General features: G+C 41.9%; 1 protein-coding gene across 2 annotated transcripts; it reads right to left on the reverse strand.

The window, feature by feature from the left end:
- Window positions 1-3: 3 nt before the first annotated feature.
- Window positions 4-21617, reverse strand: CUNH16orf87 (chromosome unknown C16orf87 homolog). 2 transcript variants are annotated; one of them, XM_016147654.2, is made up of 4 exons: window positions 21470-21615; window positions 16114-16210; window positions 6433-6615; window positions 4-1019 (listed from the first exon to the last, which is right to left on the reverse strand). In XM_016147654.2, exons 1-4 carry the CDS (start codon window positions 21533-21535, stop codon window positions 901-903), a joined length of 465 nt encoding a protein of 154 aa, XP_016003140.1. In that variant the 5' UTR covers window positions 21536-21615; the 3' UTR covers window positions 4-900. The 2 variants fall into 2 exon arrangements, with proteins under 2 accessions (XP_016003140.1, XP_036087125.1); XM_036231232.1 differs by lacking the exon at window positions 6433-6615 and having other exon boundaries at window positions 21470-21617.
- Between the last annotated feature and the right edge of the window lie 1962 nt (window positions 21618-23579).

A 23579-nucleotide genomic window follows, 5' to 3' on the forward strand; every position in this document is an offset into this window, starting at 1 on the left:
CTATTAGTTTCAATATTAAGGTTTATTTTTTTTCCAGAGTGAGGTTAGGTAACAATTTAAATAATTACCAGGATGTATAAATGAACATCCGTTCAGATAAAACATTACTGCTTAAAAGTGGCTAAGAAATATTTTGCACGTAATAAATATATTTCATGTTTAGGTTTACAGGCACCATCTTGAGAGCAGAAAGTGTTGGTTTTTTTTTTTAACCAATAAATAAATTACATTCAAGAAAACAAGGTGTTTATATCTGAAGTATCGTATAACCTTAAATGTTTCTTCATATAGCACCCAAACTTCCAAACTGTCTAGAAAGTATCTCCCAAAATATAACTCATACCTTCAGTCATAAAAATAAAGGCCAAGAAAAAAATCAATTTAAGACAAAATTTACAATTTATATTCTTAATTCCCCATTCAATAAAATATCAATTGCCAATTTATTAAAAGTAAATGAACTGTATATATGTAATCCGTTAGTGCTGAAAATCTGAAATATATATTTTTAAAAGTCTTTCTCAAAGTATTTAAAATATTGCATCTCTGGTGGCAAACCTGAAAAATCACCCACTTCTCACGTCCCTTTTGTTCGCCCTTCCGGCCCCGTCCCTTCCCCGTCACGCTTCGACAGCATCCAGCTTTGCTTCCTTCTTGCTTTCTGTGAATACACTTACTCACGTCTCAAACACAAACACTGACAATACTCCTTGGTTAACAAGGAGATCCCAGAGCAGTCCGAGCCTACAGCTTTGCCCTCAAAGTGTGGCACAGGCTAAATGACAGGGAAAAACAGTCACTGGCCCTCCGGGACACAGGCGGAGTGCTCCTCAGAGTCCATGGCTGAGAATCTGCTGCTGTAATCCCGAAGAAAGTCTCAGCACATTCTGCACACAAACATCAGAGAATAAGTCTTTGATTGATAATTTTTCTATTTATTTCTGCCAAGGCGACTGAAAACACGAAAGCCTTTTCATCAGAGAGGTTAGCATAGATGTCAATTTCCTTTTCCTGTTTCTCTGTTAAAAGAAAAAGGGAAAGTTTAGTATACAGGCAGCGGATGCAGTAATTTGGCTAAAAATTTTAAAGCTTTCGAGTATTTCAATGAGAATATTATATATAATACAATGTACATTAAATGTCATAAAGTATTACGCTACTGAACTGAATTAACAATTATATATCCAAAGGAGTTATTGAAATGTCATGAACTCAATTCGAAAACTAAACAGAGACTCCATATTTCTATACAGTCTAACATCTACATCATATCCGTAAGAATCTCAAACATTTCTTTCTCCCCACTAGTATGAGCCAGCTGTTTCCATCAAAATGAATTTTCTCACCCTCACAATGGTCCCTTCTGAACATTACTGGTGCCTTTATGAATATATTAACTTCTTCACCTTAGCCTTGTTACCAAAAATAAGAATAACCAACATTTTTTTTCCCCTCCTGATTACAAATGTCATCTAAGTTCTTGGCAGAAAATTTTTTACATACAGAGAACTAAGATCTCACCTATCTCATAGTGAGTCAGCTAAAACCGTAATTACCATCTCTGTGTCCCTTCTTTCAAATTCTTTTTTCAGGCTCTACTATGATTCTACTTTTGTCCATTTTTTTTGGTTTTGCTTTGACTTTTTAATCAAATTTAAGCATGCACATAGCTAAGAGTCAAACCGTTCTTACAAAACTGATCACCAAAAACCCCCCTGCGCATTTCCTCCCCTCCAGCTGCAATGTCTTTTTTTTCCGGTGCTTCCTTTTCGTGTGTACCTATCTCTAAAGTAGCACTTCACAGATGCGACCTCCTGGTTTGCTGGCTGCAGCACCGTCAGCTGCCTCTCCCCGGGAACGTCAGGGTTTCAGCCCCATGGCTCCTCCCTCGCACCCCCCCATTGGAGTTGTGTCACATTACTGGTGAGATTCATACTTAAATGTTTACATTATTCTATGTAAGCGATTTCACGTTCTTTTTGCGTCTGCTTAGTTTCATTGCTAATTGAGCCCAAACTCTCTCCTAGTTGTACGAATCTTTCCGAATGTTTGTTCGTATTATTCTATCCACTGTATCTTCCTGAAGGACTCTCTCCAGGCCTGGTCCGCCCCCATTCTAGGCCTGGTGTACCATCGCCATCTTGAGACCTCTCCTCTGCACCACGCTGGAGAGTCTCCTCATGTCTCAGGACTGTGTCCCAGATCCTGGGACACCTTCTCAGTTTACATCTTCATTCTGATGGCATGTAACTTGCAGTAGCGTCCTGAGAAAGGGAGCATGGGTAGCAAATTTTTGAGGCCCTGAATGTCAGAAAAGGTCTTCAGTCCACCTTCACGCTAGTTCACAGATGGCTAAAGACGCGCAGATTTCCTCTTAGTATTGTGAAGGCAAAAACTGTCTTCCGACAACTGGTGCTACTCTTAAGAAAATCCGATACCCTTTTTTGTAGTTATTTTTTAAATTATTGCTAAATTCACAGAAAGTGAAATACAAAGACCTTACATGTACAACTGGAGGCGTTATGACATACACCCACGTGACCCACGTCACACTCGGCACACGGAAAAGGCCTCAGTGCTCCTTTCCGGGTGATCCCTCCCCACCACGCCAAAAATGACTGTTCTGCTCCTGTCACCGCAGATTCGTTCTGCCTGTTCAACTTCACATAGATGGCATCACACAGTATGTGCTGTTTTGTGTCCAGCTTGGGTTCAACACGGTTTTGAAATTCACTGACGCTGTGCATGTACCAGGAGTTTGTTCTTTGCTGGGGAGGATTTCACTGTATTAATTCTAATACCGCCTTGATTCTTTTCTCTGTCTTTACCTGAACACTTGAAAGATTGCCCTTTAACCAAAGAGATATAATTTAGGATAACATGCTTTGGTATAACTTAACTGCTACTTTTAACCATCCACTGGGCTGGGAGTTTAGCAGACCATTTCAACTGAGAAACTCAATGTCCTTCAGGTTTGGGAAAATTTCCTTCCTTCTCCATCTCCTATGTTCTTTTTCTGCAATATCAACTATTTATAGATGTTGACCTCAAACTGGTCCTCTAAATTTCTCACATTTCTCATTCTATTTTTTCATCTCCTTTCCTATTGCTCTATGTTCTGGCACATTTCTTCAATTTTGTCTGTAAGACTTCTGTTACGGTTTTTCATTTCTGAAAATCTTCCAGGTACTTTTTGACATCTGCAATTTCCTCTTAAATATCATCTTGTTCTTATTTCATGACAATATCTTCTCTAAGAATATTTTTAACAGTCTTATTTTCTTCTCCCTGCAGAAACTTGTCGTATCCAACTTTTCTCCTTCCCTGTCGATCTGGCCTCAGCCTTCCATGCTAGATGTCTCCTTCCATGGACCTGGGTAACACTGAGTAGCACGCTCACACTCTAAGAGTGGGACCAGAGAGCGCACTGGCTCCTGCACACACGCGAGCTTGACCGGCCGCTGTGACGGGGCCGCTTCTTTGTGAAACCCTTAACGAAAGCTTTACTTTCGGCCTTTTGTCTCGGGCTCTTCAGTGTCCCTAGAGAAGATGCTTCTACTTTCTTACCTGGGAGATACAAAGTCGACTTGGAGAACTCAGGATTTACCATCCGATTTTCACCTAAGCTCACTAACCTTAACAGAGTCCCCAGCCAGGAAGGCAGCCTGGAGTGCCCCCCTGTCTTACCTTTTTCGAAGGATAAACTGGGAGAGAGAAGAGGAGGAGGTAAACAGCCTTAATGAGCTAGTAAATCACAGACCTTCGAACAATCTTATTCTTAGCCTGACCCACACCGCCACACTTCCAGACACAGCTGATGCACACATCTCTCATCTTCCAGCAGCTGTGTAATAAAAAGCAGCTTCTTTCTTAGCTTTCCCCAAAGGAGCTTACGGTTTCGGGAGTGTGCTAAAACTGGTACCACTTTCCAGAATTCTGCTGCTTCTCTCCTTTCTTGTCCTTGTGGGATTTCGCCATTTTAAAAGATATCCTTTTACTAGGCTCTGGGGAGGGTGCAGAGCTAAATGTATTTATTTAATCCAGCATCTTTAACTTTAATTCTAAAAGTCCATTAATAGGATACTCAGAATTGCCCAATATATTTTAATCAGTTAAAATGTCACTACTACATGACTAACATCCAGAATAATCATATAATCTTCCCACGTATCAAATATAGACTTATCTTAAACCAACCAAAAATTGTTAAGTTTAATGGTTTGTTTTTATGATTTTCTAAAGATTCTGCTGTTATCTAAATGTCTAATAGCTTTCCTTTTCCATTCTTTCCTCTTCCTATTCTTTTCAAACTCTGGAAAATAATAAAGTCAATTAAATGTGTGTCAAGTTATCCTTATCAAAATAAAGGTAAAGCCTGCTTCAGATGTTTCAAGGGACCTATGAGCAGGGAATCGATAAAAGCTGAATGGAACTAAATAGCTAGTTACAGTAAGCAGCGTCTCAAAGAAGTCTATTCTAAAATACACGGACACTTCGAAAGTCGTATTTCATCTCCAGATTACATGTAGAGAACACGGTCTGCCTCGGGCGTCAGCAGAAGGCGCCACCTGTTTCCATGACGTCCGCCTGGACCCCGGCCGTGCCCACTCATTCACGCGGCGTGTGTGGCTGCTCTCCAGCTGCCGTGACAGAGCAGGGCAGCTGTGACGCTGACTGTAGGGCCCGTGAAGCCGAAATACTCATCCGGCTCTTTGGGGAAAAAGTTTGCTGACCGTCTTCCCAAACCACTGCTCCTCAGTATACGTTAAAAGATTTATTCTGCAAAAACTGCTTTGAGCACTTTCCCGTTTGTATTAAAAGTAAATAAATAAAAAGCATAATTTGCTCTAAAAATAGCTTTCTTAAAACTTTTCTATAATGTACTGATTATACCTGAAAAAAGTTTATAGCCAAATAAATGCTGATTTTTTTCAGGTTAACATGAAATAAAAGCTCAAACCTGCTGCTGTGGAGTCCGAGCACACCTAGACGGAAGTGGCCGCTGACTGGGCGCCTGTGGCCGTCTGCCCTCCCACCCCTCGCCCTGGACCAGCGGCATTCCTTCTCCCTTCTCTGGGTTACGTTCCCTTGACTTCAACTGAAAAGAATGTTGTTTTCTGGGCCAAGCAGTATTTTCCTTTCTTCTTTTTTCTCTGCTGACTTTTCTTCACCTAGCTTCCTTTCTGAAAGTCTCTAGCACAGATTTTCTGATCATCCCGCTGTTAGCGCAGCACATACAAATTGAGAAAATAACTCAAATTCTCTGGAAGAGCACAGCGACAGAAGGAAAGAGAAAAAGCAGTAAAATATCCCAAGGAATTAAGAAGTATCTAAGTGCAGTCTTCAGAGAATATGAACACAATGTACACCGTATTCCTTTACCCACACGATATGAAGACATCTTTACCTTGATAAAAGGTAGGGGCAGCTATACCAGTGAAGTCAGTTTCCCTAACAGTAGTAACTTTATTCAAATAAAAGCACACAGAGCAGAGAGAAGCGAACAGGTAAAACATTCCCAAAGTCTAAAAACAGGAAATTAATATTTACGTTGAGTACCTGGATACCTAAGACCGAATACCTGAAAAAGCAAAGCATAACTCACAAATAGCAAACTATACGTGCATTTCACTGAAGATGGATTATTTTGATAGAGGTTTTTAAATCTAAAGAGCAACCGGACCCTTTTTTCTTAATTACTGGCTTGAAAGCTTCAATCCAAAAAAGGTCTTTATGGGCACATAGGGATTCATTATACTATTCTCTCTACTCTCAGGTAATCTTTGATATTTTCCATGATAAAAGTTTTTTTAAAGACACATAAATCAAAGGAAAGGAGAAGCTCAAGTTTCGGTTAATGATTAAAAACAAATTACTGATAGACACACTCAGTATCAGAGGAAAAGAGGTCTATAAAGAGAAACATAAACCCGTTTTGGGCGGGGAAGAACTCACCTATCCAAAAGGTGCCTCAAAGCCAGGCCCATACAATAAGTAATTTAAAAAATTCACACTGAAGAGTATTTCCAATAGTAAATTTTTTAAACTCACAGAATAACAGTTTGAAATCTGAGTCTTAACAGAACTCAGATTTATCTTTAAAAAAAAAAGTAGAACCATTTTAACAGGCTTCTCCAGGATGTCATGTATCAATTATTATCTCTCGACTCTACTATTGTCAGTTTACAGTAAGGTGAATTTTACCTAATTTAAGCCTTTAGTTTTCCAATAAGAATTAGATTTGTTTGTTTGTTTGTTTGTTTGTTCATTTAACAAGCATCTACCATAGAGGAAAGGCTTTCAAACTAAAACATAAGTGGTCATTTTAAGTCCAGTAGTTCAATGCCTGCCAAACACTTTCTTCACTATTATCTAATTAAGATCTCAGAGAAATTTAAGACTTGGAAAAAAACTGCTTGGATTTATTCATACCTCTTTCTTCCTCATGTTTTTTGGCAGATGCACTTTTAGGTCTTCCTCTTCCTCGTCTGATATGATCTGAATGGCTGTTACTTCGAGACCTCTTTCTGTTTTCTAAATCCTTATTTACTGTAGAATTTATCTTCTCTCTCCTAACTCTCTCTGTTCGCCTCCTCTTGGCCTCATGCTTGTTTTCTGTATGGATGAATAAAAGTGATATATTTTAGGGCTTAGCAAGAACTGTTCGCCCAAGTTCTCACTGTCTTCTTTTTTCTTTCTGAATAGCACTAGAGTTCGCTGCCTGGCAAATTTTATGAAACTACCACCATAATATCTATGCCCCTCGTGTCCACACAGGAAAAAAAGAAATTCAACAGAATTCAAATGATCCACATTAACACATGAGGTAGAAAGAATCTTGTAACAGAAGACATTTATTTACTTGGCACCTTTCATTTCAGCCCCTACAAGTTTGCACAATTCCACAGCAAACTTTCTGCCTTTTTCTCTGTTTCCAAGCTAAAAATGGTGAAGTATCAGAAAAGGAAAACAATTCCATTCCTTTTTGCCCCTACCCAAATTATAGCTTGAAATATGTCAAATATTCAGAACCAAACCGACCTTAGCCATAATAAACTAAGGTCACCAATTAAAAGCAAACAGAAAGCATCTGTAGAAAACATAAAAACACTAGGAAGTCAGGAAGCAGTTTCCACTTCAGCCACAGATGAGGTCATTTCTGACATTCTAAGAGCATGTTGATCCCTAAATGGAATAGCAACAGGGAAACTTTACTCAATATGGGGATTTAATTACCACAAGAAGCCAGCCCTCTCACTCCACACAAATCAAAATGTTGAATTTCAAGTTTTTTTAAAAAGTAAAAAAAAAAAAAAACCTGCTTTAATACATACCTGAACTCAAAAGCAAGATAGAGAATACCCCAAACGCTTGAAATCACAGTGGCAGAGAGGCAAAATAAATAAGAAAATTCACATTCCCAAAAAAAAGAGAATAATTTAGTGACACTAATGTTAGTAAGTTCTGATAACCCACTACCATTGGACCAGCCTAAAGAGAACAATTTAAAAGATTGTAAATAAATGTTTGATATGCTACTGTAAAATTTTTAAATAAAATAGTAATAGTTATTTCTAAACACCATATCTTTAGAGAATGAATTAATTCCAGGTCTCAGGTTAAACACATACGAGATGATACAAGAACATGTAATTATTCCAGATTGCAAGAAAGTTATCAAAGCCAACCAGGCCTTATTAAAAGACTCAAGGACTGACTTAAAGAGGCTGAGCATCAATAATGACTATAACAGATTGAAACACAACAAATATACTTAGAGCCACAAGTACATGACATTAAATACAAAAGCAAAAACTACTTGGCCACCATAGGAAGCTGCTAAAGAACCAACTCACTATTTTTAAAACTTAAATAAAGAGAAAAAATACAGCATTTACTCTGCCTTTTTTATTCAAACTGTACCACTCACTGGATAACCAAAGACCAGATGAAGAGAAGTTTCTCATTTTAGAATTACTGCAGCTAAAAAACGAAGAAGGAATGATAAAATCAGAGTATCACTATTTTCAACCTGAAATGAACTAAATTATTGAAGTGCTTCATACCACATAGAAAATACCATACACAAAAATTAACTCGCAATGGATTGAAAACCTGAATATACCAGCTAAAACTATGAAATAGGAAAGAAAAAAAAAAAAAAAACAGGGGAAAAGCTTCATGACATTGGAGTTGGCAATGATTACTTGGACATGAGACCAAAAATACTGACAACAAAAGAAAAATTAAAAACTTTTATATAAACTTTTGTATATCAAAGGACACTATCAACAGAGTAAAAAGGCAGCTCATGAAATCGAAAATATTTGTAAAAATAGATCAGATAAGGGATTAATATCCAGAATAAAAAGAATTTCCACAACTGAACAATAAACAACCCAATTCAAAAGTGGGCAAAGAACCTGAACAGGCAGGCACTTCTCCAAAGAGGAGAGACAGATGGCCACTGAACACGTCACGAGATGTTCGGCATCCGTAATCGTTAGGAAAACGCAAATCTAAATCACAAAATACCACCTCATACCCGTGAGGACGGCTATCACCAAAAGCACGTAAAATCAGCAGTGTCGGCGCGACGGGGAGGTCAGACCCGGGGGCCCCGCCGGTGGGAAGGGAAAGTGGTGCGGCCGCTGTGGAGGACGACGCGGCGACCCCTCAAAAAATTACACGTGAAATGACATGATCCAGCAACTCCATTTCTGGGCATGTGAGCAAAAGAAAGGAAAACCGGGACTCGAACAGATACCTGCACAGCCATGCCCACAGCAGCGTCACTCGCGAAGCCAAGAGGAGGAAGTCACTCAAGCGTCCATCGATGTGTGAATAAAGAAAATGTGGTATAAATATACAACAGACTACTGCTCAGGAAGGAAATTCTGACGCATGCTACGCCATAGCTGAGCTCTGAAGGCATTATGCTAACTGAAACACGCCAGGCACAAACGGTCAGATACCGTCCGGTTCCGCTTGCAGGAGGAACCGCAGCAGTCAAGTTCACGGGCACAGAAAGAGAGCAGCGTTCGCCTAGCACGGGGGGGAGAGAGAGGAGCACTGTTTAACGGGTACAGAGCTGCAGTTTGGGAAGATGAACAGAGTTCTGGAGATGGATCTCAGTGATGGTTAAGCACACAAGATGAATGTACTTCATGCCACTGCACTGCGTACTTAAAATTATTAAATTTTATGTCATGTAAATTTTACAAGATAAGAAAAAAGATTTGATAAAAAATGAAATTAGAAAACAAGATGAACTGCTAAAAATTAAAGTGCAAGAGACTCATGGACATGTCTGAAGACGGAATTATGCCTCAAGAAAGGGAAATCAGCCAAAGTCCCTGGAGCAAAGCAAAAAGACAGAAAGATTTTTAAAATGTGACAGTTAAGTGAAAAGAAAGATCCAAGAAAACTCGTACTACTCATTTATGACATAACTGCTAATTATGTACCCAATATCCATTCTCCCCCTCTTCGCTGAGTACAGAATCCCGTGCTGTTCAAGAGGGCGGGGTGCTCCGCTAAAATAAAACCCACACGCCAAGACTCCTGCCAGCGAAGTGGCCCTGAAATTTACTTCTGGCCAATCACATGTCAGTGGAAAGGGGTAAGGTTTCCGGAAAGATTGTTATGGGGACAGCTGGGCCGGCAAGCCCCTCTGATGCTCTGCCCCCCTCTTCCTGCCTGCAGGGAGAACCCCTGCCTCGCAACAGTAAGGGTGACAGCCCATCTTCTGATGGAAGAGAACGCAGGTGCTGATGGTACCACCGAAACACCAGTCTGCAGGGCTGACTTCACCTTTCTTTACTAAACAGGCGAAGGAAACTATTTGTCCGAACCTGTGTCAGGTTTTCTGTGGGTGGTGATCCTCATGGATCACCCAGTTAAGTACGCCGGAAGGGCAAAAAAAGAGAATGGGGAAAAAGAAATAATAGGAAGCTGAAAACTTGAGCCTTCAGTTGGAAAGGACTGAGCGCCAAGGAAGACTGGGAGCTTTTAAGTGTGAGTGCAAAGCAAAGGCATTCTCCACAGTGCAAGACAGGAAATATTCCGCCGTATGCCCCGCGTGAAAATGTCTCCTGGTCTGAAACAATTTCTGCAAGATTTGTTCCAGAAATAAAAACCATGGGTTTAAAAAGTGGTAATAAGAAAAAATGGGGTTAGCCCTAGTATACAATGGGAAGAAAGCTTCTTAGTACGACAGCCATGCCGCAGACCCAAACTCAGTCTTAATCAGAAGTCAGAGGGTTCTGTAAAAAAGGGCCTTAGAGATGAATATAGCATCATTACAAAAACTTCATGATTAAGATCCTAAAGTACAGCACAGAGGTGAAGGTCTGCATTACTTCATCGAAAGGCAAGATAAAAACTATATAAAAGCTATGTGCCACATGTGACTGTTCAACAATTTTAAGTGATTAACATGTTCTAAACAATGTTTTCTGAAACAACAAAACCAAACCTTTGCTGTAGAGAAATTCAGAGTTGAGGATGAATGTTCAATCACTCTGGGTGTATAAAAGGTACTGGTGATAATAATTCTTCTTTTTTTTTTCCTTAATTGAAAATGAATTATCATTTACAGATTTCTTCCCTATTCATCAGCCTTTGCCTGTTAGCTTAGGGAATAATTTGAAATGTATGTTTAGGTTTAATTTTTTTATTCCTTTTTTCCTTTCCCCAATAAAAAATGGGGAGGTTGTTATATATTTGACTAAGCTTAACTTAAAGCTTATACCCACTGAGAAATATAATTAAATACTAGTAAACGATTCTGATTTCTTACCATTTTAAATCTTTTTTTCTTACTTTTAGAGCAAGCCTTTTATGAACTAGTACAGTAAGTCCTCACTTAACATCAGCAGTAGGTTCTGCCACATTAAGCAAACGCTGTGTAATGAGCCCAATTTTACTATAGGTTAATTGATATAAACGAGAGTAGCTCCTACAGCATCTCGTCGACGTTAAAACAAAACTATGTTATTCGAGGACCTGCTGTATCTCATTTAGATTTTCAGTTTACTTTTTCTTTGTAGTTTTAGAATTAAATATTTTAAAGGAAAAAGGTATATCCATGATGATGAAATGTAAAATGGCACCCCTGATGTCACCAAATACTCAGAACACCCATCTGAGAACTTAAAGATTCAAAAACTGCCTATCGGTATTTGGTAACTCACCGAACATTTGAATAGGTAACTACTACGGTATTCAAAGTGGGGTCTACAGTAGAACTACGGTCAATTTTTAAAGAAATTTAAAGAAAATTTTTAAAGAAATGTCTTCAAATTTACAGTTTAAGGCTTACTCTCAAGGCTAGTTTTTAAACTCTCAACCATTCAATGAAATCCTACATGAACTAGACAATTAACTTTTCAAATTTTATCTCCATTGACTACCAGCCACCAAAAAGGATAAAAGAAACAACACATACTAAACTCATTTGGAAAGGTGTCAAAGATTGTCTTGAGGTTCTATGTACTTGTACAAAACACTGCACATTTCTTGTTTTGAGCATTTCTTAATACCGTTTTATTTGTAACACTCATCTACTTCCTATCACCTTCTGAACTTGTAAAAATCCCTTAATTTCCATAACAGGTTTTATTTACATATATTTTCAGGTAGACAAAGTTCTATATAACTCTAGTGTCCTACATCTCCCTATTTCTATGTATGTTATGAAGCTATAAAGATTAGCATACATGAAAAATGTGTTTTGAACAATTCGAACCTAGATAAATTTATCTGACTTAGCAAGTATTTTCCTCCTGCATGTCAGTTACAAATAAGAGGTATCGGCCCACTGAAATTTAAAATGATCTTTTATAGCTTTGATTTCATTTTAAAATAAGTGCAATTTGAGCTTTAAAAATGGTTCTTTTGTTTGTTTGTTTTAAATGTTAAATTATGCAAACAAAAGTTTTCCTTGATTCCTCCTTATTATCTAGTGCGCTACCTATGCATTTGCCGATTAGTACTACATGGAGAAATCATTTTGTGGGGTCTTAAAAACAAACGATAAATAGACCTACTATCTGATCCCAGCAATTCTACTTCTCAGTATTTATCTGAGGAATACAAAAACACTAACTCGAAAAGATGCATGTTACCCCTGTGTTCATTACAGAATTATTTACAACAGCTGAGATATGAAAAAACCTAAGTATCCTTCGATGGATGAATGGATAAAGTAAATGTGGAATATTACACAGCCATAAAAAAGAACGAAATTTTGCCATGTGTGACAATATGGATGGACCTCGAGGGCATTACGGTAAGTGAATTAAGTCGGAGAAGGATAAATATCATATGAGCTCACTTATATGTGGATTTTTAAACAAACCAACCAACCCTAAGCTCACAGATACAGAGAAAAGATCAGTGGCTGCCAGGAGATGGGCGGGGGAGTGGGGAAAAGGTCCAAACTTCCAGGTGTAAGTCACGGGAATGCAATGTATACCGTGGTGACACTAGTTAATAATACTGTATTACACATTTGAAAGTTGCTAAAAAAAAATTGTAAAAAACAAACAAGTTCATACAAGTATTGTTTTGCACTTTTTCTTATAAGTATTTTAGAGATTTTTTCCATGTCAGTAGCTAAAATCTGCATCCTTCTAATTAGCACATACTCCTGTTCTCTAATTAACCATTCCCCTGAAGGTGTTTGGCTTCAAAACTTTTTGTTATAATAAACAGCACTGCCGGAAAATCCTAGTAAATATTGTGTATTATAAACAATTATACCTTTAGGCTACAGATCTACAGATAAAGCAGCCTAGATTCTAGGTTATGTGCATTTAAAACATTTGACGACTACTGTCAGAGTTCTCTCTAGAAAGTGCCAACTTACACTCTCACCACTGGTACAAGAGTGCTCCCTGTGCCATACTCATAAAAGCACGTGTCAGACTTGGGCAAAAAGAATAGTATTTCATTTTAACTACATTTCTCTGATTGTCAGGAAGGTGTTTATCTTCCCAGATACTGTGTATTATCAATTTTCATTTCCTCTATAAATTCTCTGCTCACTTAAACTGAAATGTTCTAGATCCCACTGACAACATTCATCAAACACGTGATAAACTAAAGAGATTTTTTTAAACCATACTCTTCTCAGTTCCATACATACTATGGATTATCCAAGGCCAATCTTAAGAGATTTGTTAAAATGAGTGTTTCGCTGAGCACCTGTAAGACGCTGAGCTTCGCGCCAGGCGTTTCCATGGGCACTTGGCCTCACGCCGTCCCCGAGGGCTGGCGCTCTAAGCCCGCCCCGCGCCCGGGCTGCTCGCAGGGGTTCCTGCCGCGGGAGCGCTCGGCGAGCTGCTGTCCAGGGCCCGGACGCTCGCGCCCGTCTCCTCGGCTCCCTTGCCTCCTCTGGTCCCCACGGGGCAGTCCGGCCCTGCCGCTCCCCTGTCCTCTCTGACTATTCTGCTCCTGTTGCTACTTCCTCTTGCCCCACCTTGGACTCCTAGGCTGCGCTGCTGCATCTTCACTCCAAGGTCACACGGCCGCTCCCACTAAACAACAGAACCTGAGGGACCGCCAAGTGTAAACGACGACGAGCTGCTCCTCGCTCGTCAGCATGACTTACCCGCCGCTCGCCACCGGCCGCCCCTCCCCGCCTCAGCCCTGTGAGACCCGAGCTGAGCGGAGGTCGGTCCCTGACCTCCGTCCCCGTCGTGCCTCACACGCCCCCTTACACCGTTCGTCCCTTCGCACGTGGACTAGCAGCGGGCTGCTGGTGGCTCTACCTGCAGCCGAGGCTCCTCCTGCCCCGGACTGCACGCCCGCCGGGGGAGTCCACGTGGGTACTTCACGACTACGTCCAAACCCCGATTCGCCTCACTCTAAAAACCTGTCTTCCCTCCGGCAGGCCCTTCCCGCCGGTGAGCCAGCCGGGACCGGGACCGGGAACCATCCTAAGTTCCCCCCGGCTTCGGGGGCTTCCGACTCAGCGTCTCGCCTCGCCGCTCGCCTCAGTCACGGGCGCGCGGGGCTCCCGAGAGCTGGCGAATGAGGAGGATAAGCACGCCGGCCCCACGGACGGCACGGAGCACGCCTCGGTCCTGCTGGAGGCCCGGCGCCGAGCTGACGGGCCGCTCGGCCACCTGCGGAACGAGCCGCTTCGGTTCCCAGGCTGGAGCCGAACTCGGAGGGAGTAAGATCCAGGAGTCCGTGTGTTCCCCTTCTTATAAGACTTCTATTAATGCCAGAAATGGACTGGTAAAAACACAATTTTCAAAATCAGTGTGACTGTGGGGGCAAAGATGGCATACACAGGGACTGAGAGAAAGGAATCCATTTTTAACAAGCTCTCTAGATGACGCCTATATAACCGAGCCGGCGACAGCGTTTAAGGACCAATAAGTTAAGCCCATTCCCACGATGAAAGGAAGCAACTCCAAAGAGGCAGAAATGAGATTAAACGATGTTCTTTACACAGATGGAGAACTGAGAGCTCCGGACATAAATATAAGCAGCTCCTGCGCCCTCCGCCTCGTCTGCCTCGACCTCCTCACACAGCCACACGCTGCAGCGCCCACTGCCACCCTGTGCTCCCACGACGACTCTCTAGCCAGCAACCAGAACCTTTTTAAAAGGCAAATCGGAACGAGCCGCCCTCCCTCACCCCATCCCACATTCTAGCAATAGTTTCTCCCGACATCTAAAGAACTCTGGTCCCATCTCCCACGCTCCCCTGCTGACTGTCTCCGCTGCGACCACACACTGGCCTTTTTGTCCCTAAAACACACCAATCTTCTTCCCGTCGTGGAATTTTTGCATTTGCTATTTCACGTGTCAAGAATGTTCTCCCTGATCTGAGCATGACTAGGCCCTTGTTCCTGTTCGGCCTCACCTTAAATGTCACTTCTCAGAGAGGCCCTCTCCCACCCTCAATGAAAAGTCGCCTTCTAGTCACACACTAGGACAGAGCTCTACTTTAATTTCCTACAACGCATTCATCACGAGCTGAGATCCTTGCCCGTCATCTGCCCACAGGGATGTGAGCCCCATGACAGCAGAGAACCGGCCCTGACGGCACAGTCGTTATTTCATGCCCGAGGCTTAGACCAGTGCCCAGCACATGGCGGGTGCTCACCATATATTCGTGATCAAGCTACTCTTATTCGAGAATCATCACTGTATGAAGTTCTGACTTTATGAAAGAATAATAAAATCTCATCTTTTAATAGTCATTGAATAAATCCAACTTGCCTAATTAATGGGAAAGTAAAATTAAAACAAAATTTAGATATTCTAAATCAGAAAATTATAAACAATAACCAGTATGTCTAAAAATTATAGTCACATCAAAACCAAGTTACATTTTTCCAGTCACTAGTTTTAAAAAACTTTAAAGTTGCTAAAAATTTTATTAGTACGACGAAAGTAAAAACCCAAATTTTGCCAACTAGGAAACAGATAAATTGTGGCATATCCATACAAAAAATACTACTAAGCAATAAAAAGGTATTAATTCTTAATTTACATAACACAGCTGAATCTTAAACTACGCTCAGTGAGAGAAGCCAGGCAAACGAGTAGGCCTATGATTCCATTTAGATAAACGTCCAGAACAGTGACAGAAAGATCAGTGGCTCTCTGGGAGTGGGGGCAGCGGGGAGAGACCACAAAGGGAAACGAAAAAACTTAGGGGAACGACAGACAGGTTCATTATCTTGATTGTAGTGATTATCTGATTGGTGTAAACATATGACAAAACTTACCAAACTGTACACTTTAAATACATGTGACTTGCTGAATGTCAATTACACCTTGAACTTCTTTTATTTTTAAAAATCAAATAAGGTGCACTCCCTTACTTAAAACCCTTCAATGGCTCTCCATCCTCCAAAAACATAGAAAATTTGTTACAGACTTTACCAGCATTATAAGGGAATTAACATCTAAATGGAATGAACAGCAAACGAATTTCATAATCTGATTTCCAAGAGCTAATAAAAACCAGACATACTTCAAAAGATATTAATTTTTAACTTCAACAAAAATGTAAACAGTAAATTTACAAAAATTAACTTTAGATTTCTACATCAAAAAGCTAAAAAAGTGGTAAACTTTCACGGTTACCTGTAGAAGGTGATGATTTCTCTGGGTGCTTTGCATTTAAAAGTTTTCTGCTAATAAATATGTAACCACAGGGACATGATTTACATGCAACAGGAACCTGTAGGAAAAAAAATATATACATATGCATTGTTACTATTTTTCCATTGTTAAACGTCTTGACGTCTATATAGTCTCCTGAACTAAATAAGTTACGTGAAGTAGGAATCATAGATTTATTTGAACGCCACCTTTTAACAGCAAATTATTTGAGATGGGCACTGTGCCCTGTATGTCTTCATGTTCTAATGCTTTACAATACCATCAATACAGTAAATGAATGAAAAACGTGCTGACGTGAGTGACCAATACAAAAGCATAATATGGTCGGAGTCAGGGGAAAATGGGGGGGGGGAGGTACTATTTCCTAAAATATTAGTTTGATTAGCTGTTTATATAGAACAAATTGGAAAAGGGCACGTGGCTGGGAACTCATTAAAGCGATGCCAGGGTAAGATTATGAGGGCCCAACTGGAATAGTGAGAATGGAAATGGAGAAAAGGTGGATCTATCTGGCAGACATTTCAAAAAGGAAAAGGAACTCGAAATGACTCAGGTTCTAACATGAGAAGGTAAGATGCCAATTACCACTGACAAAAAAGGAGTTTACAACAACTAGTTTGAGAGGCAAAGGTATAATACAAACAACAGAGAATGCAGGAGAAAGTAGGAGCTGAGATCTGGGATTATGATGTCTCAGCTCCATAAAGGACACTGGATAAAACACTACAAACCTTGGGAAAGAAGAAACCTACTAAGCAGGGCTCCCGGGGCTAACTGGGCTCAAGCGTAAACACGGAGCGTGGCCGCCGTTCCGACACCGGGGCCTCTCCCCGCAAACTGCGCTCCAGGGAGAAGCCCACCCTGCGCCGCCCGCCGGCCCCGCGTCCCTGCCAGCTGGGCCAGCTCTGAGGAAGACGCTCCTGGAATCGTATGTCCACCAACAGGCCCGAGGCCTTCCCGTCCAACTGGGGCTGCAAAGCTGCATCGCCATCAGCATCTTCATCAGGCTGTGAGGATCTGGAGCCTGGACCAGTCAGGGACCAGGGATGGGGCCCTTTCTCCGTCTGTCAGCTCCCCCGCTGCTCAGAGAGCACACGGCCCCTTTCCACTGATGAGTGAAGACCAGTTTCTCTGGCTGGAGCTGAAATGCCAGAGACATCTCGCCAGATCAGAGCGGAGGACAAGCAGCGCGGAGCTGTCAGCCAGAGAGGGGCTCTGCCCCAGGGCCACCCACCAGAGTGTCTTTCTTCACAGCACCCCAAACAGGGGATTCCTGGTGGCAATGAACTGGCATCGGTGACCATCAACTGACGACACTTCAGCTCTTCAGGCTTCTGCTTATAAATCTGTGTAATACAAGTGGCTCCGTTCTCCCTTTCAAGTCCATAAATATTTTTTAAAGCCAAAAGTTATTGAAAATCATTGGAGAAATTTTTACATTTCCTTCAATAATCGTTTCATTACTATTAACCTTATTGAGCCTTGGAATCAAGACATGTTAAACAAAAACCAGAAATGACTCTCAACATAAAGTACTCAGAGGATAGTCAGAAAACTGCAATTCCCTCTATAAGATAAATTCCATTTGCCCATCGTTCTACTTGTGTAATAGGTTAGTTGCAATTAAAAAGCTCTTTATCCATGTATGAACAGGATGCTTCATGTTCTATATTATAAATGCTTGATAATTAAGCTAAATTAAAATTCTGGCAGAATTCTTTTTCTCTGCTAAAAATACTGAACAAAGGCTCTCGTTTGTATTTAAGAAAGATAACAAATTCTATAAAAATAATCAAACTCTAGATATGTCTAACAGCTTGCTTTATTAAAAATGTGATGAGATTCTTTCCAACCATGACAGAAAATGTAACATTTCATTCTTCAATGGTGTAAAATCTGCCCAAAATAGATGTTTGTCATTTTTTAAATTCCACATCTTAGTAGAAACCAAGCTCAAAGGTACTGACTCATTTCCTTTATATTTAAACACGGCATTAAGATCATCTATAATAATATAAATTGTTTTGAACTAATGCTATTCAAAAACATAAAAAACATGATGTTCTTATTCAATAGATCCTTTGGTGCTTAGCAAGCATTTTCTTCTGGCTACTGAACCTCAACAAATATAAATTTAGGCCTCTGATGATAACAAGAAAATTACATCAATTCATATCCAGAATTAACAGAGAGTGCTACAGTTTGATGAGAAATGCACATTCGGCTTTGGGGTGAAGAATGCACAAACAATGACTAATTGATGGGTTGGTTTTCACCCCTTAATGCAAGTGTTTAATGCTCAAGAAACAGTCAATTGCGCCTGAGCTAAGTCATCCCAAAGGCCTTTTTAAAATGGAAAGTTCCTTCCCTCCATCCCAACTCTGAAAAAAAAAAAAAAAGTCAACCCAACCACCACAACCCAACTGCTATAAAAAGAATTATTAAAGAGGGTGGACAACTTCAATATTTGTGTCTCTAAATTACAGCATAATCTGGATTTTAAACAAACAGCCAAACTTCCTTCGATTTCAGTGGTAATGCCAAAGATGATAGTAATGAAAATTCTAATGTTCCACTTTCAGGAATTCAAAATGGAAAAAAAAAAAAAAACAGTTTTGTTTACTGATGGTTTGTGCATCAATATATTTCTTGAAAAATGTATTTACATTGTATGTCTTACAAGTAAAACAGGTTTAAAAAAAAAAAAACCTGCAAGAAGCAAAATTCTGGTCCTACATTGTTTCATCGATGTAAAAAAGCTCAAAAATAACCACGTCGTAGAGAACTCATTTATATTCTGCATTGTTAAGAGAATCAGTTACCTATAGTGGACATGTTCGCTATGTTACATAAAATGTCCTATAAGTGAAAATAAAATAGCTGCTCTATTTTTAAAAAGACAAAACTAGAAACATACACAAAAGATACCAGAAACTAACAAGAATCATGAATACTTCTTCACACAAAATGGCTCAGTCATTTGGGTTAGTGGATGTGAAACCTCCTTGAAAACGAAAAATGCTGTGCTTTAGATGATTCAGATCAACAGAGGCACATAAAGGGGGCGTTATAAAGCAACTAAAAATCTAGGTCTTTCTTGTTTCCTGCTCTCTATACCTATTTTTAAATTTACGCATGCACAAAACATGGGGCAATCTCATATACGTAAAGATTTTACATTTATAAACCAAATTCTAATATTTGTCACGCAACTTAGCCTATATTAGCACTATTATGATGTTTAAAAAATGGCTTTCTCAATTATAAGTTTGCGTTTCCAATTAGAACGCTAAAACTTACCTATTTTTTTCAATTCAGTTGCTATTAATAAAAGATAAATCACTTTTAAGAATCGCCAAAAGTTTTAATTAGTCCTCACGTATGTTATTTTCTCCTAAGTATTTAAAGACAAAGGAAACCAACATATAGTATAGCTTGCTACTGACTGAATTATGCCCCCACCGCACCCCAAACTCATATACTGAAACCCTAATCCCCAGTGTGACGGCATCTGGAGACGAGATAATTAGGTTTAGGTAAGGTCATGATGTGGGGCCCTCAGGGCGGGATTAGTGCCACTGTAAGAGGAGACACCAGGGAGCTAGCTCTCTCTTTGCCAAGATCTTGCACATCCAGCCTCCAGACTGCAGGAAAATAAATTACTGTTGTTTGAGCGACTGATCTACGGTATTTTGTCATGGCAGCTAAAGGGGGTATTGTGTAAAAATTATTATGATCTTTCCAAATAAAATGCTGGCCATGTTTTGTTCAACAGTTACAAGGATTCCTACAAGTTTATTATCCGTTCCTCTTTCTTTAACCAGGATATCAAAAACAGGTTATTTTTCCCCAAGGGTTACTTTATGCCAAGTAAAACAAGATCAGGATTTGCAATAACTTGTGTCCTACAGAAACTGGAATGCATAATGCATACCAAGTAAACTTTACACTTCTGCACAATTAATTGGAACAAATAGAAATAATTTTTAAGTATTGAAATAAATCCCAAGAAAGACTTAAATTGCAGTCTAATTTTGTCAGAATTTAACAAATTTCGTTTATTGGTAAGAATGTAAGTTTAACTTTCGAAAACATGACTATTTTTATAATGCATACTCAAATCCTAAAATCAGTCAAATGTAATTCTCCTTGCACAATCTTCCTCTGATCAGCATTTCTACCACTGTACATGAAAGATATTAAATAAAACATGCATGTAAGATCTTGTTATAAGATCTAATCAACCTATATGATTGCTCCTTAAAGAATGCACTAAAATCAGCTTATTAAGTCTCCAGCCATTTCGAATTACTCCTGACAAGGAAAAAAAAAAAAAAAAAAAACAGGAAAAGGGGAGGAGTGAGGTAGTCATTTTGAAAAAATTCTCTCAGTAGAAAAGGGAAAAACACACCCAGATCCGCATGTGGGCATGAAATAAGAGCCTCACGAATGGTTTTAATTGAGAGTTTTAACTCATTAGACTGTAAAGCCTTGAGGAAAGTCTAGTATTGTAGTAAAGAATGAAGCATGCTTAAACTAAAAAAGGGTAAAAAGAGAATTTTTACATTACAGCTCCGACACCATTAATTGTATACAGAAAGCAAGCAGTTAAAATTCATGAAACCACATATGTACATATATATTTTTAACCTGGAAGCAGAAACGCCAAATTTGTAACGGCGGATGCCACGGAGGGTGGGGACGGAGCGCCGGGCAGGGGAGGGCTCGGCGGGGCGTTATTCAATAACGTTCCACTAAAACGACGCACGGAAAGAATTCCCGACCCTTTACACCGAACGTGCAGTTAAGTGCATAATAAGGATATTGTTAAACCTCCAAATTCGCTGAAACTTAAAACCATTACATTGAGGCCCCTTTTGTCGCATTCAGGCGCCCGCCCGGGGGGGGGGGCGGTGGGGACAGTTTGGGGTCCCCCGTGCGCGTCCGGTGGGAACAAAGCCACCCCGCGCCGCAGGGCTCTCGGCGCCGGGAGCCGGGGCTCGAGTCCCGCACGTCGGGCGCTGCCGTCGGGGCCGAAAGGGCCGCTGCCCGCACACTCCCGCCGCTGTCACCGCCGCCGGCCCGGCCACTCGGGGACAAGCCCACGCCCCCTTCCGCGCGGCCCGGCCGCAGGACACACGCGCGCCGCCAGGTGCGCGCCGGCCGTCGCCCCAGCGCGGTCCGGGCCGCTCCCTCCGCGGCCGCCGAGCCCACGGCACGGCCCGGCCCTCGGCCCCGGACCCCGGCGAGGCGGCCTCTCCGCAGCCAACGGCGCCGGCAACCGCCGCCCGCCCTGCGCGCCCGGCCCGCCGCCCACCTGTTGGTCGCAGTCGGGGCACGATTTGGTGGCCATCTTCACTTTCTTGGCCCGAGTTGCGGACATGCTCCTCTCCCGCGGCGGCAGCGGCGGCGGCGGCGGCGGCACCGGCGGCGGCAGCTCCTCCCCTCGTACCTCAGCCGCCCGGCTCCGCCCGCCCGGCCGCGCTGGCCAGACCGAGGCGCTGGCGGCGGCGCGCGCGCGTGCGCGAGCTCGCGCGCAGCCGGCGTGCCGAGGGGCGGGGCGCGGGGGCGCAGGCTCCGTGGGGCCGCGGGCGCGCTGCCACCCACGCGGCGCCGGCCCTCGCGCGCGTCGCGATTCTCACGAGACCAGAGGCCGGGACCCTCCGGAGGGACCCTGGCCACGCCTTCTCCCGGCCCGGCTGACGGCGCGGGCGTGGCTTGGGCGGGACCTGGCAGTGACGGGCGTCGGGCTCGACCAACCAGCACAGGACGGAGGGCTGGGCCCGCCCCCTCCCGGGGGAAGGAGAACGAAGGGGGTGGAGCTTGGAGCGCCCAGCACGGGTCCTGGCGTTCAGTTAACTTCGGTAAAGGGTGACAAGTCCAATCGCTGAGGGGTTGGAATAAACATCTGACGAGTCTGCTATATCCCAAGCCCTGGGCTCGGCGGTGCGAGATATATAAAATTCGTTACGTCAAATATTGAGGGCCAGTTCTGCCATACAAATGTGTAACTACGAAGTGCTGCTCTCAAATACGCTGTATAGTGGTGTAGAAGGCCTAACATTCGAATACAGAGGAGTTGAGGTTTTGATGGGAAGAGTAAATACGTTGACTAGAATGTTATCAAAATTTACAATCTACCTAACCTTTGATCTAGCAATCCCATTCCTATTTGAAAAGTTATTCTCCACCTGTGCCCAGTACATTTGTGCAAAGATGCACTTAGCAGCAGTGGTCCCCAACCTTTTCGGTGCCAGAGACCAATGTTCCCATTGGTCAGAATCTAATGCCTGCTGATCTAAGGTGGAGCTGAGGTGGTGATGCTAGCGCTGGGGAGCGGCTGCAAAGACATGAAGCTTGGCCTCCAGGCAGCTCACCTCCTGCTGTATGGAGGGGTTCCTAACAGGCCATGCACAGATAGGTATCTATCCCTGGAACCCCGGCTTTGCCCGCTGCTGGTCAGAGCAAAATCAGAGGCAGCCCACGTGTACTTCAAACTGCTTGAGCAAATTAAAGTATGAATACAGAATATCATTGCAGCTCTTCAAAAGAATAAATCTATATGAAATGATATAATGATCTCCAAAATAGTTAATTGAAAAAACAAGGTACAGGACATCTCAAAATTGTTCATAAGTAACATAAAATTATACTTATGCTTTCAAATGCGTTAAGAACCTTGAAAAGGAACTACAGGGCAGGGATAAGAAGACATTTTTCATTCCATATCCTTTTGTATTACTTGAATTTTCTACCAGCTCCACCTACTATGGCCTTTCCTTCCAAAGAGAGGGATTTGTACACAGCTACTGAGGAGGCCACCTTACCCGCTGTTGAGGGCTTTCTAAAAGAGTGGTGTCCAAAGCTGATTCCCTAAGGATGTCAGGTGGGACCGCAAGCCTCTGGCGCTCTGCTCACCAAGCCTGTGTAATAGCACAGGGCTGCTTGCACCCAAAGGAGGGGACGTCGCATTTTACTTTCTGCTTTAACTTGCAGTAGTGTCCCATGGTCCTTACTCCTTGAGCTCGGTCAATTCTACGCTAGAGGATTTCCATTCCTCTCCCCCCTCCCTTCCTGTCTGTCCTTCCCTCCCTCCCATCCTCCCTCCCAGGTAAGATCCATCCAGGATGTCCTCTCTTACTTCTTATCTTTTAGGTTCCTTCGCTCTCCTCTCTTCAGTAGAAGAGACACAGCAGACGTCAGGGAAGTGAACCATCCCAGTAGCTTCACCCCAACTTAGCCCCTGCATGTCACAGAGAACAATTGCAATCCAGCTACAAAATCATTAAGAGGTCAAAATCATTTAGAGACCAATTACAGTCTCTGATCACCCACTCATACTTTTTAAAAATATAGAATTAGAATGGAAAATATATGGAAGGGGTTGGCGTGTGTGACACAGTAAGTATTTACTCAAAGCATCACTG

This window comes from Rousettus aegyptiacus, unplaced genomic scaffold (assembly GCF_014176215.1).
Source record: "Rousettus aegyptiacus isolate mRouAeg1 unplaced genomic scaffold, mRouAeg1.p scaffold_m13_p_14, whole genome shotgun sequence".
Taxonomy (NCBI): Eukaryota; Metazoa; Chordata; class Mammalia; order Chiroptera; family Pteropodidae; genus Rousettus; species Rousettus aegyptiacus.